This window comes from Chenopodium album, chromosome 1 (genome assembly GCF_948465745.1).
Source record: "Chenopodium album chromosome 1, dcCheAlbu1.1, whole genome shotgun sequence".
Lineage (NCBI taxonomy): Eukaryota > Viridiplantae > Streptophyta > Magnoliopsida > Caryophyllales > Amaranthaceae > Chenopodium > Chenopodium album.
The window spans coordinates 85,193,049-85,205,593 of NC_137834.1; the positions used below are offsets into that span (position 1 = coordinate 85,193,049).

General features: G+C 34.7%; 1 protein-coding gene across 1 annotated transcript; it reads right to left on the bottom strand.

The window, feature by feature from the left end:
- Nucleotides 1-749: 749 nt before the first annotated feature.
- Nucleotides 750-6,234, bottom strand: LOC145559789 (uncharacterized). The gene is made up of 9 exons (XM_081621093.1): nt 5,438-6,234; nt 4,366-4,572; nt 3,986-4,228; nt 3,583-3,652; nt 3,326-3,499; nt 3,129-3,220; nt 2,603-2,785; nt 2,358-2,494; nt 750-1,520 (listed from the first exon to the last, which is right to left on the bottom strand). Exons 1-9 carry the CDS (start codon nt 5,960-5,962, stop codon nt 1,340-1,342), a joined length of 1,812 nt encoding a protein of 603 aa, XP_081477219.1. The 5' UTR covers nt 5,963-6,234; the 3' UTR covers nt 750-1,339.
- Nucleotides 6,235-12,545: the final 6,311 nt, after the last annotated feature.

Consider the following 12,545-nt stretch of genomic DNA (forward strand, 5'->3'; position numbering starts at 1 on the left):
TACATACGGGGAGAGTCTAGTGGCGGAGCCAGAAATTCCAAATAGGGGGGACAAATAGATATCACATAGTTTGAAAATTGTGTTAGGGGAAATAAATACTCAAACGTATAGATGACGCACAAACATTGATATGTATAAGACTCTATAAGAGTAACTTGAACCACTGCTCCATCCTATTTCTTAAGATAAAATTGCTCACAAAAACATTTATAGTAGATTTATTTTCCTAAGTGGGGGGACAGTTGTCCCCCCTGTACCCCTAGCTCCGCCTCTGGGGGAGACCTCACAAGGACTATGGTTCTCCGAAACTTGTTCACAATCAAAAGGCACAAATTTAAGGAATTTTCACCATAATAATTCATAAAGTAATGGTAATTTTTGGAAACACTTGCAATAAAATTACAAATTGATTTGGATATCTCTGTCATTTTAAATAACAAATATTAGCAAAAACCTAAATCTATCCCTACCTTTTAAAGAGTAATACTAATTAGTACATCCTTAAAATGTGCATTTACATGGTTATTACCTTTTTTTTTTGAACTATTAAGAATAATGTGTGGACATTTATACGCAAAAAATATTTGTTCATATATTTTCCCTTATAATGTAATCAACAACTGAAAAAAGCTCTCCAAACACAACTAATTATAGCGCGTATCACGTGCATTAGCCACCCTAGTTTTGTTGAAAGTTATATCTTAAAAAATGAATTAACATTTTGGTTTTTGTTCGAACTCACAAGAAGCAATACAAAAATTGGGTAATTTCCCTCTTGAAATATTGATCAACAATTTATTCTTGTACATAAATGTGAAGAAATCTAGCATTTCCTGTAGATGTATTGAAATATACGAATTAACATAATAGCAATTTGCTAGGACATTAAGCTAAATCCATACCCAAGGAACAAAGAAAAAAGAAACTCAAGAAAAAAAATAAATAAATAAAAAACTAACCCATCTACACACTATTTTCACATAGTATACAACAACAAAGATCCGCCCAATGACACCTAAATATAGAACTTCCTATTGTTGAAGAATGCCATCTATCAAACACTATTCTCACATAATATCCACAATAAAGATTCACGCAATGACACCGAAATGTTAACCTCCAATTTGTTGAGGAATGCCATCAACTGACATGCCCCGCCCCCAATAGCCTCCTCGGTTTACCAAAAAATTCTCGGCAATGCAAAATCTACCCCAGGAGTTCTATTCGCCATGTCCAGGAAGTGTCAACCAGAATCTTCAGGGATTGTACCACTGTAGCACTAAAAAATCAACAAAACTTGAACTTGGCCTTGAATTTGCTGACAAGTAACTTCTTCCAGTTAAGTTTTATAGAAACAGTCAGAAACTTTGAGGTGGTCAGCAAGCCGATGAATATACGATTCAACGGCTTCTGCATCAGGTGATACAAACCCGGGAAGATTAGGCAGGCAATCAGGCATATATGAATCCCTTGTGTTGGGAGGGTGGAGTAGAGATAGCACAGCACGGCAGAATATAAATCTGGATAGCATTAAAAATGGACAAAATCAGTGTAAATTCCATAAGTTCCCCTCTGTAGGAATAAAAAGAGTTTTGGTCATGCAATCTAGTGCTAGAGCATACTTAACTCAACAGGAAGGGTGATTTACAAGAAGATAGAACTTATTTTAGTCACTCCCCTTCCCAGTAACCTTCCTATTACGCGTTTTGGTAAGTCCCAAAAAGATATCCATGTACTTTAAATGGAAAGAAACTCCATTTCCCTGTATAGTTCTTGGGCACGTTCCCTGACTTTTCTCAGACTCTCCACTTTAAGTTAAATTAGTAACCTTATATACTACATAGTTTTATTCATCTCCATGCCAAAAACATTACATATGGATTATTCAGGAAAAAACGTAGTTTATTTCGTTATCCAATTTTACTTATACCTGGAGGTCCAAGGCGGGATACTTTTTTTTTTTTTTTTTTTCCCCCTGTTAATGTAAGGGATGGAGGAGGAAGATTTTGGACGATGACTACACGGAATAATCAAATTTGGTTCATGTAGCCAACCCCACTTATGGGATTAAAGCTTTGATTGATTGATTTGTAAGGTGCGGAGTGACATCAACTAAAATAGAATGGAACTAACAAAAAAATCAAAATAGTGTTTTTCTGTAGGGCCAGAGTTACCGGTTCAATTTACATTTTCAGCAGACTTAATAGGTAGTTAAGTTGAAAATAGCTCAGCCCCTACACCTTATAACATGTCAAGGCTCAACTCTTGAACCTTTATTTTTTCTCTTGATCTAATTTGACAAGTCTACTTGGCAATATAGGTTGCATAAATTTCAGATAATAAAGGAGGAAATGTACCTAAGAATAATGCGACGGAGGAAAGGATCTGGAAGTACTTGAGCCCAAACAAGATCAATTTTTGTTGATGAGCATAACATCACTTCCCATTTAGCAAAGGCATTAGCAATTATGTTTTCAGCCTCATCATAAATGTCCTGCAGAAATACTTGTTATTACCATGAAATCCAAAAAAATATGCTAGATTTGAGTTCATCATTTAAAAAATGGAAGTTTAAACTTCAAAGTATATGTTGAGAGCTCACTGTATCTCTATCAGATGCAGAAAGGCCAACCAATTGGCAAAATGCTAGCAGAGGAGTTGTCAAAAACAGAGTAAATTGGCTCCCATTTTCAATTGCATCAACACTAGGAGGGCTCTTGAATGATGGCCTTGAGGGGGAAAGCAACAACGCTGATGGCTCCCCTCTTTCTGAACCATGAATGACCTGCAGATCATATAAACAAAGCATGAGCACCTCAAAAGAAACAACACATGTTTATCAATTTATGGTCAATAGTAAAGGAAGAAGAGAACAGCAATATAAAATTCTTTTTGTGTCTCAGAACAAAGGATCATTTGAAGAGCAACATTATATGAAAAAAAGCATCAGTATGCATATTCAAGAATTAAGATTGTGCTTCCTTAATTTGTTGTCTCTTTTACTCCATATTGCTAGTTTGTTTCTTACACAACCAGTATGTACAAAATGAAAAAACAATCCCATGCAATAGAGATATTTTAATCAGTGAGGATATTTATCTGGCAAGAATAAGTTTTGACAAACCTGCCTTGAATGCATGGCTGTTATCACTATCAATAACTAAGAAGAGAGGCTTCCTAGTGAAGGGTAATAAATCTCCGGGGTACAGGTTATTGGAACCTGAAAAGGCAAGAGTATTCTCATAAGTTATTGTTGAATTTAACACATAAAATTAGCCAAACCTCATAAAAATAAAGAAATGACAGCTTTCTGTATTTTGCACACCTCCAATTCCACGTGGACTTAAACACAGGGAATTATCATAATAATTACTCAAGTATCCTTTTTTACTATCTCCAGGAGACAGGGTTTGATCCTGGGCAGCTGAAAGCAAAACTTTACTCTTTGAAAATCTTCTAGAGCCACCAGAGCTTTCAGCACTAACGGAACTAGTTGCTCCTGCAAAATATAAGGCCGCAACAACATTAAGAAGCTGACACAGCAAATGCATAAAAAAAGATGTTCAAAAGAGGCCAATTTACCCAAAGATGATGACACAAATATTAGTATAATACAGTCGGGTGGGAGCTCCTCACACATTGTTGCAATGACCTGCCAGAGAAGCATAACCATCAACAGAATTCTTAACAAAAGATTTTATACATCAAAATTAAAATGGTCTGTCATCATTATTAGGTGAAAAAATGACATTGCTTATTCCCTAATCAATATACTTGTATAGTACAGATATCAGGAGAAGGAAAACAGGATATTCCATCAGTATCAAGCAAGGCCATGTCAAAGGCAAGGTTCTCATGCCTCTTGTGGTTCTAAGCTCTGGATTTCTTAACATGACTTGTCCACTCAACTCTAATATATTCACGCAACAAACACCCATGACCTCAGAAAAGCAAAATCTCAGACAGAAAAATCTTGGCTACTTACAGAAATAAAGTGTGTCACTGTTGGGCGATACAAAACTGCTTTCCTTGGATTTGGGGGCAAGGTCGGATCAGTCAGATCAGCTGCCAAATTTATGTCAATTAACCCAGAAGTACCAGAAAAGTCCTTGTGGACACCATTTTCAATGGGTTCAGTTTGATGCTTTTGGTAAAATGATCCACTTGGCTCCCATTCTAAGCATTGCAGCATTCTGTATGTGTCCAATGTCACTTCTGCAAACTTAACCTGAAACATATACAGCCCCAAGTTAGATACTGCTGAATTTAGAGCTCCGCATAGAGTTCAGCAGACTCCAATAGAGATGATATTAGGAAAAAAGAATATAAGTACATCTTAGTGATTCACAGAAGAATGGCATTCACCTCATTCCGGTGATAGCTGGTTAACACTGCATCTTTCAACTTTAAAACTTTCTTTGCATGAAAGCGAGCCACATACGGCAACGAGTCTGGATGAGTGTCAAACATGGCACAATAACGCAATGGCCGAGCATTGGGCAATGGCTTGTCAACATTTACAAAGCGGACAATCTCTTGAACCACTTGCTTCCATTCTTTGAAGTTAGTTTCCTGAGAGCACAATTTAAAAAGAATATAACAAACCCTCACCGGAGCTAAATTTGCAACAGCAGGACAGAAATCGCCAGACGGGCAATGATTTATCCCCACAAACCCCACAAAGGAAATTAAAACCTGGATGAAATTATCATTACTTGTCCCGATAGATGACTAAAGGTCCATGGTAGATATTTGACAACCAACCTAATCTCTAATGAATAATCATATTGCAAAGCCATTTTCTAGAATTAAATCTCTTTGCATTGACAGGTGGAAAACAGCTAAGGATTCACTCCTCCCCATCCCCATCCCCCTCTGTCTCCATCTCTCTGATGCAAAGGGTGATACGATTTATACAAGTCAACAATGCTGCCAAGGCGGCCTTTATAACTTAATCATGTGTGGTGAAGAATGTCAACAAATGATTTCAACCCCATATCGCCATATTATTGTTACTTGTTAGTAAATTCCCTGAAGGACAATGATGCAATGATGTAGAAGTCTTTTAACTTGAATTCACGTTCTCGGTACTATCCTCAAGAGACTAAAAACCTTAAAGCTCACATCTGCTATGAACTCCTAATCCTCATAACCTATTACAAGCAACCCCAAACCAAGCCTAATAACAACACCTCCCCAATCAACCCTTAAAACGCAATCGATTACAGCAATCCACAACACCAAAAACACATTACAAAATCAAAATCCATACTCTAAAAAAAGCTAATTGCAACACAATCAAGTAATCAACCTACCATACTCAATATTTCAATAACATATCATTAATTTCATAATCACATACAGTAATCATTACCAAACCCATGAAATTAACAATCATAACTTGGAATTAAAAAGAAGAAATTAGATAGAAAAGTACCCGAAAAGTAGCTCGGCTATCATCAACAAGAACCTTAAACCGGTCAACGAGCAAATCAACAACATCACGACGATTCAAAATCAAAGCAACCAACAAAAATCGAGCATAAAACCTTAATTCCTTAAACCTAACACTAACCCCACCAAATTCTTTACCACCTTGAAAATACCCACGATTAAAAATTGCCTCGTAAAAAACATACGATTCTAGAAGAAACCTAGCTTCACTACTTCTCATGTACTGCCCAAAATACAACTGCCCGATCCGAGAAGCGATCTCCCCGATTTCCCACCTTTGTAGGCCCGAACCCACCAACTTGGCCCGGTTCTCTCGCTGAAACTTCCACACCTTCATATACGCCTTGAACACCTTGTTCAGGTACCGGGCCGGGTTGGGCCCAGGCCCAAAAGCAGGGAGGTCCCGAACCCGGGAAAACTTCCGGTCAGCCTTCTCAACTAAGGCCCGAAACTCTTGGGCTGGTTCTTGGGTGTGGGCCGTTTCGAGTCCGCCGTTTCGAAGCGCCATTGATGTCTGGGGCGTGGCATTAGGGGGTGAGAGAGATGGGTTCTGAGATTGCCGCCATTTTTGTTGAGGAGAGAGAAAATTGGAGGAATTTTGGGTTGTTTTGGTTTGTAAAGAGGTTTTAGTTTTGTTGATTTTGGGTTGTAGCAGTTGAGGAGTTGGAGAAGAAAGGAGGTGAGCTGATGATGTAGGTGAAGTTTCCCGGGAGTTGAAAAAGGAGTCGAAGAAAAGGAGCACTCTTTTGTTGTGCCTCACTATTTTAAGTAGTTTTTTTTTTTTTATATATATATAAAATAAAAAATAATTAATTAAAGTACTTCTTCATAATGAAAAGTATAAAATTAGATAATCATTCTAATTATGTATTTCAGCTGATTTTTTTGTATATATATATATATATATATATATATATATATATATATATATATATATACATACTCCGTAATGCTTAATGTCTAGCGTGTTGTATTGCGTGTATGATGTACTAGAGCATATCGTGAACGATATTGTTACAATACGGTACGTTTAATATGTAAAGCCAGCTAATAAGGGGTGTGCATTAACTCAATTGTGCACGAGATACATACATGACATGCAGTTGACGTATTGATAAATCTTGATGAGGAGATACATACATCAAATAGACAAATATGTAGATGCCAATTGTTTATGTTTATGAAGTTCGGTGTTATTGGTGTTACATAACCTTGTACACACCAAAATAATATCTAGAAAAAATCCTTAGCTTGTAAACTTGCTTAGAGAGTTGGGGCCAATTCTTTTCAGATTATTTTCAGTTCAGTTCACTTTTTACTTTCCTTCTCTCATAAAATATTTAGTTCAGTTCAATAATCAGAATATGCCTTAAGAGTATGATGTCCATTTTGTTAAGTAAACCCAACAAGAATTGTAGGTTTTTTTTTTTTTTTTTTTTTTTTTTTTTTTTTTTTTTTTAATACTCCTACCATTTTTTTTTACTGTGCATTCTAATAAAGTCCACTTTTACAAAGTCATGCACGAATTGATTAGAAGAATAGAGGTAAAGCAAGTAATCATGGGAGGTAGGAGAAGGGAGAAAGTCAGCAGACATGGGTTTGGAATTAAGAGATTTCATTGGATGCTTGATCGTGGCCTCGTGGGGAAGCTTAGGATCCTGCAAATAATGAACATAATCAAGCACTTCTTGTGGCATTTACCAAATTATGGCCGACTTTAGGGACAACTCTATTGCCTTATTTGCCTACTTAAAGTATAGCAAGATTAGCAGCTCGCCCCTTCTACACACTAATTATTTGTATTTATCGGGACTACAATTACTTATTCGATATTATCGAAATTGTCATATACTTTATTTTTTTTTTCTTAATACATGCAACATTTGACTTTTAACATATTTTGTAATTCGTTATAATAACTTCAAACTATCCTAACCACCACAAACAAAAGAAATTGAATTTCATATGAAATTTATAAAGTTCTCTCAACAAAAACTTTCTACACTATACAATGTCTTGTGAATGAAGTATGTGTTATTGTGTCAAGACTTTGTTAAACCCCTACACTAAATTTATATTTCGTTATTTAAATTGTAGGTCTATTCTGATTTACTGAATTGAACTGATTGGAGCTAAACTAAACTGAATATTTTATAAGATAAGCAAATTAGGAATTGAACTGATTGAAGCTGAACCGAATATTTTATGAGATAAGGAAATTAAGAACTGAACCGATTGGAGTTGAATTGAAAATAAATTAAAGACAACAAGCCCGGATATTTTTCGTAACATTATCTAATTTAAGTCTCGTATCATTATTGATTCATATCTTAATTGCAAATATCCCAAAAATAAAATAAAATGCAAAGAATCAAATTAATTCCATTCAACGTAACAGTGACTTAGTAATTAAATTAAGAGTAATTAAACATAGAATAAGCGCTGTAAATCACATGGACCTGAAACTGATTTGGGCTAGCGTGATTGAGCTGTCGTCATAACTCATCATCATATCCACCACTCTGCAAATACAGCAAAATGCAACAAAACAAATGAATAATCAAAAATTACTCGAAAAACAAGAAGAAAACAAATAAATACTGTAAAATAATAAAGAATAATGAATATACTAATTCTGGGAAAAATAAAGCATAAAGGTAACGATTTGGCACTGCATCATCTGCATGTTTATGGCCGCTGTTTACTTAAGGTTGGTTTAATTAATTTATAAGTTAATTCTTAATTACGGAGTAATTTATAAGTTAATTCTTAATTAATTTGTAGTGTACTTTTTTTATAAAGTAATATAGCCTTTTTTATAAAGTAAGATTAAATAAAGAATATCGTGCAATTAAATTGGTTGGTCCATATTATATTAATGAGGGTGGTTAGTCGTCTGTCATAGTACGAAGGATATGGCAGGTGATATGAAGCCAACTGAATCGGACTATATGAGAAATGAAAGACCGTGCATACAACTTATTTATTAGTTGTAAGCCTGTAACAAATTATATTTGGACCACCATATGTCCATATATATGTATCAATGTATGTGTATGTCTAGCTATTTTTACTCATCCATATTAAACTACTTGTTCGTTACTATTCCGGAGTATTATTACGGGTGGTAGGTTGGAAAAGTCAATTTAAAATGAATACTCAAGTACCTCGTATTGTTTTAGAGACAATAGCAATCAAAACAAGTTAAGACATACTATTAATACTTCAAGCAATCCCGTCTTTGGGTATGATATATAAATCATTTAAACAATTAGGCCACGTTCCTCTATGTTGTTTTGAGGATGAATTGGAGGAGCTTGTGTTTATGGTTGGTAAGAATCTTGAGTTCGATTGGAAGTATGCACGATTAATATAAATTGATTGCCTTTAAAGTGGTTCGAGTTAACCCTATCATGATGATATAGTTAGTCATCTGAGTACAAGTCGATAAGGAAAAATGGTTGCAATAAGTGTTTTGCAATTAGACAATTTATATATTTTTTTTAATTGCAATGGCTGAAGTAGTTACAAATTACAAGGGTCTAAACGACACATACGTGATAGAAGCATGAGCCTAGACTCTTGGTCCTTGTCAAGGGATCAAGCTATTGGCGAAATGGATCCCTAAGATTAGGGCCGATATAGAAACTTGTAGCCCAAAATTTATTCCTTAGGCTTTGATAGATGGTACGACCGTACGAGTAGATGTTTGCTTGATGTTGTGATATCTAGCACAATTAAGCCTCCAAAAACGAGCATGATAAAAGCCTGACTATTGACTACTCGGTACTTTAAGTTTGTCCCATTTATTATTACCTAAACACCCTAATTACTTCTATAAACTATGTGAAAAATCAAACTTAATATGGTTATTGATTGGCCTACAATATGCAGTACATTTTGGTGAATTTGCTCGTGGCATACTCCTGTGCAACAAATTACAAGGGTTCCTCAAGGTTTTGTATGATCATGGATTCATGGTGGATAAAATTGACTTTCATTTAGGACTTTAGGGTAGAGGACAAGTATTTCTGGCCCAACAATTACTAAATGCAACACCGTATCCCACTCAACTTTGTCATTTAGTTTTGTGTTGACACTTGTGAACGAACAATCAGGAGGTACATGATTTTAAATGTAGTGGTGAGGTTAATATTTACAACAATATTGTAGGATTATATTTCTCTTTTAGTAATTATAAATATAATGTTCTTGTCGAAAAAAAAAAGTATAATGTTTAATTATAGTTATACATTTAATTAATATCAATAATTATTGTTAATAAAAAAAATGACCTTTTTGGTAGGTTGTAGGTCATTTGACCTATTAAAATAAAATATCCTTTAAAAGTCTACTTATTACGAGTTAATTGAAAAGTTGACTTAACCACACAAAGATTGACTTTTTTTTTTTGACAAATTTTCCTTCACTATTAGGAGGATTTTAGAGAGCGAATTCCTTTCCTCCAGAAGGCTAGGCTAATTCTCCTTAATATGTAACTTATTTTTCTAATATGTAATGCTTCAAATATAGAGTCAACACTTCCTTCAAAAAAAAAATATAGAGTCAACACTTTTATATAGATTCTTACCAATATATAAGGAAAAAAAAAATAATAATCATTATTGTATCATATAAAAAGTTGCAATCTATTTACAATTTGATGAAATATATAAAGCTATTCTAATTTCTAATACTTGTATTACAAAAAATGATATAACAGTATATAGTCATGCGAAGTCTTATTTATTACTATGTATGCATGTCTTAATAATTACGTATTAAATAATATTTTTTTAATAATTTTTACTAACCGTCATAGGGTGTGTACTATTGCCAACATTAAAATCGATCTTGCTAACGAGCTCCCCGGGGCGTTAGATAAGGATAAATTATATTGGTTGAAATGGTATTAAGTTAGGAATTCATGACAAAATCACGCATCGTTCGATGTAATTAATGTTAATTTTACTCTAATATTTGCACTTTAATTCTCTTATCTAACGCCCCGGAGACGCTCATTAGCTTTTGCCCATTAAAATTATGCGCACAAATAAAAACTCTACTGTAAGTGATTGAATACTGCTAATTCGAGCAACAATTATCTAATTTTGAATTGGAAGTCCTTTTCTTGCCTTTTTGTGGGTCATAACACATAAGGTGGGGGGTGCCTTTGCTTCTTATTTTCTTGTATTATTAAGCTTTTGTCCAAATTCGAGAATGCAAGCAATATAGCACCATCCATCTTGATCCTGATCAAAATTCGTAGTACTTGGCATGGGACCAAGGGAGAGAAAACAGTCATTGTATTGCTGGATATAAGGTGGTTTCAAGGCTACAAAATTAGAAGAAATTAAAAAGGAATCGTTGTATCATAGACTAAGGATTATGACTTTATGAGAGACCACTAATGAGAGGCTACAAAAATTCTACTACGTAATTCGTATAATAATGAAGATAAAAACAAAATAACATTAAAATAAAAATATGGATCACAACTCACATGAAAACTAGCCAAAAGAAGTAATAAAAGTGAATGAACAGATCATCATCATAGGTCCAGAGCAAAGCGTTGACCAGGTCCAACAATTTGGTCCGGATCTTAAATGAAACGATGGAGTAGCACCACGATTAGACCTTGAGCTAAATGATGCAAACACCTTCATTATACTTTGGCATGATGCCTTGCCAAGTTGCCATTGATGTCTTTATTTCATTAATAACTAGTACGTACATGCATACAAGAGGGATGTAAGCTCCTCATCATATCCATCATCGACAATTGCAGAACCCTAGGTTCTTTTCAAACCGAGAGTGAAGGACAGATTAAGTGGTTAGAGTTTTTCTCCCGATTTCAGGAGATCCTGGGATCAGTTCTCACTCATGCCCTTGTGATTCTCTAAACACCAAAAAGGATCCTATTCTGACGACTACAATTGCTACTCCCTCCGTGTTTTTTTAAGTGACACACTTTCCTTAAACGGCCGTTTTTTTTAAGTGACACACTTCCTCTTTTAGAAATTCCTTACATTTTAATAATATATCTTCACCCACTACCTCTTACTTTATCATTTCTCACTCCTTTCACGGTCCCCACTTCCTCTCACATTCTTTATCATTTCTCGCTCACCCAACTAACATCTTATTTTATTAAAGTCAATAAAATCTCCTAAAACTACGTGTCGGTCAAACTGTATCACTTAAAAAACACGGAGGAAGTATTAAAAAAATACTCTGGAGAACTTTAGAAAAGAAAATAAATTAAGATTGAAAACAAATAAGCAAAAGACACACAAATTGACAATGGACGTATTTAGTTGGATTTGCATGGGATGTCAAAATTGGATGCGTTAATTATATTGGTAAAAGCGTAAAGTAGCTAGCTAGAAGACCCTGTAATATGTCGTGAATAAAGCCATGAAAAGGAGATGCACTAATCTTTCATTTGGTGGTTGATGATTTTACGACACAACACAAAATTCTTCTATATTGCTATAGTAAACAGGACCCACTTGGCACTTGCTAAAGAGGGAAAGACAAACCTACCTATAAAACATATATAAACTCTATTAATTAATATATTAAACAAGCTTTGCCAAAAGCTATTAATGTGTTATTTGGACTGAAAAACGAGCTACATGGACATTGGACAATACAACTAATAAATGGAGATTGTTGAAATTGAATATGTAATCTATCATATACATTCTTTCAGCGTTAGCATATAATAAGTTATTCAAATAGGCATAGCTTAGTAATAACGTTAGTATGTTATCATACTAACAAAGTAACTATTGATGAGGATCTAGGAGATGAAGGGATGTGGTTAGTCCCTCCATCCCCCTCCCCCCACGTGTGATAGGGGTTCGAATCTCACCCCCCTCCTGTGATAGGAGGGGGCTTCCCGTGCAACTTAGTTGTAAAAAAATAACAATAATAATAATAAATAAATAAATAAATAAAGTAACTATTATAGAGTAGTTGAAAATTTACGTACTTAGCCTAGGTTTTCCTTTTTCTTTAAGATCGAATAAGCTTTCTCTTTAGTTTGTCATTAAAAAGAATCTAAAAGCACCCCATGGCCCCTATTT

Bases quoted from the DNA above. Each gene is read 5' to 3' on its own strand.
- LOC145559789 (XM_081621093.1), bottom strand. From the start codon at position 5,962: ATGGCGCTTCGAAACGGCGGACTCGAAACGGCCCACACCCAAGAACCA. The intron at 3,500-3,582 runs GTAAATTGGCCT...TATATTTTGCAG, and splicing joins ATTTGTGTCATCATCTTTGG to GAGCAACTAGTTCCGTTAGT. The intron at 1,521-2,357 runs GTACATTTCCTC...AATGCTATCCAG, and splicing joins CTCCGTCGCATTATTCTTAG to ATTTATATTCTGCCGTGCTG.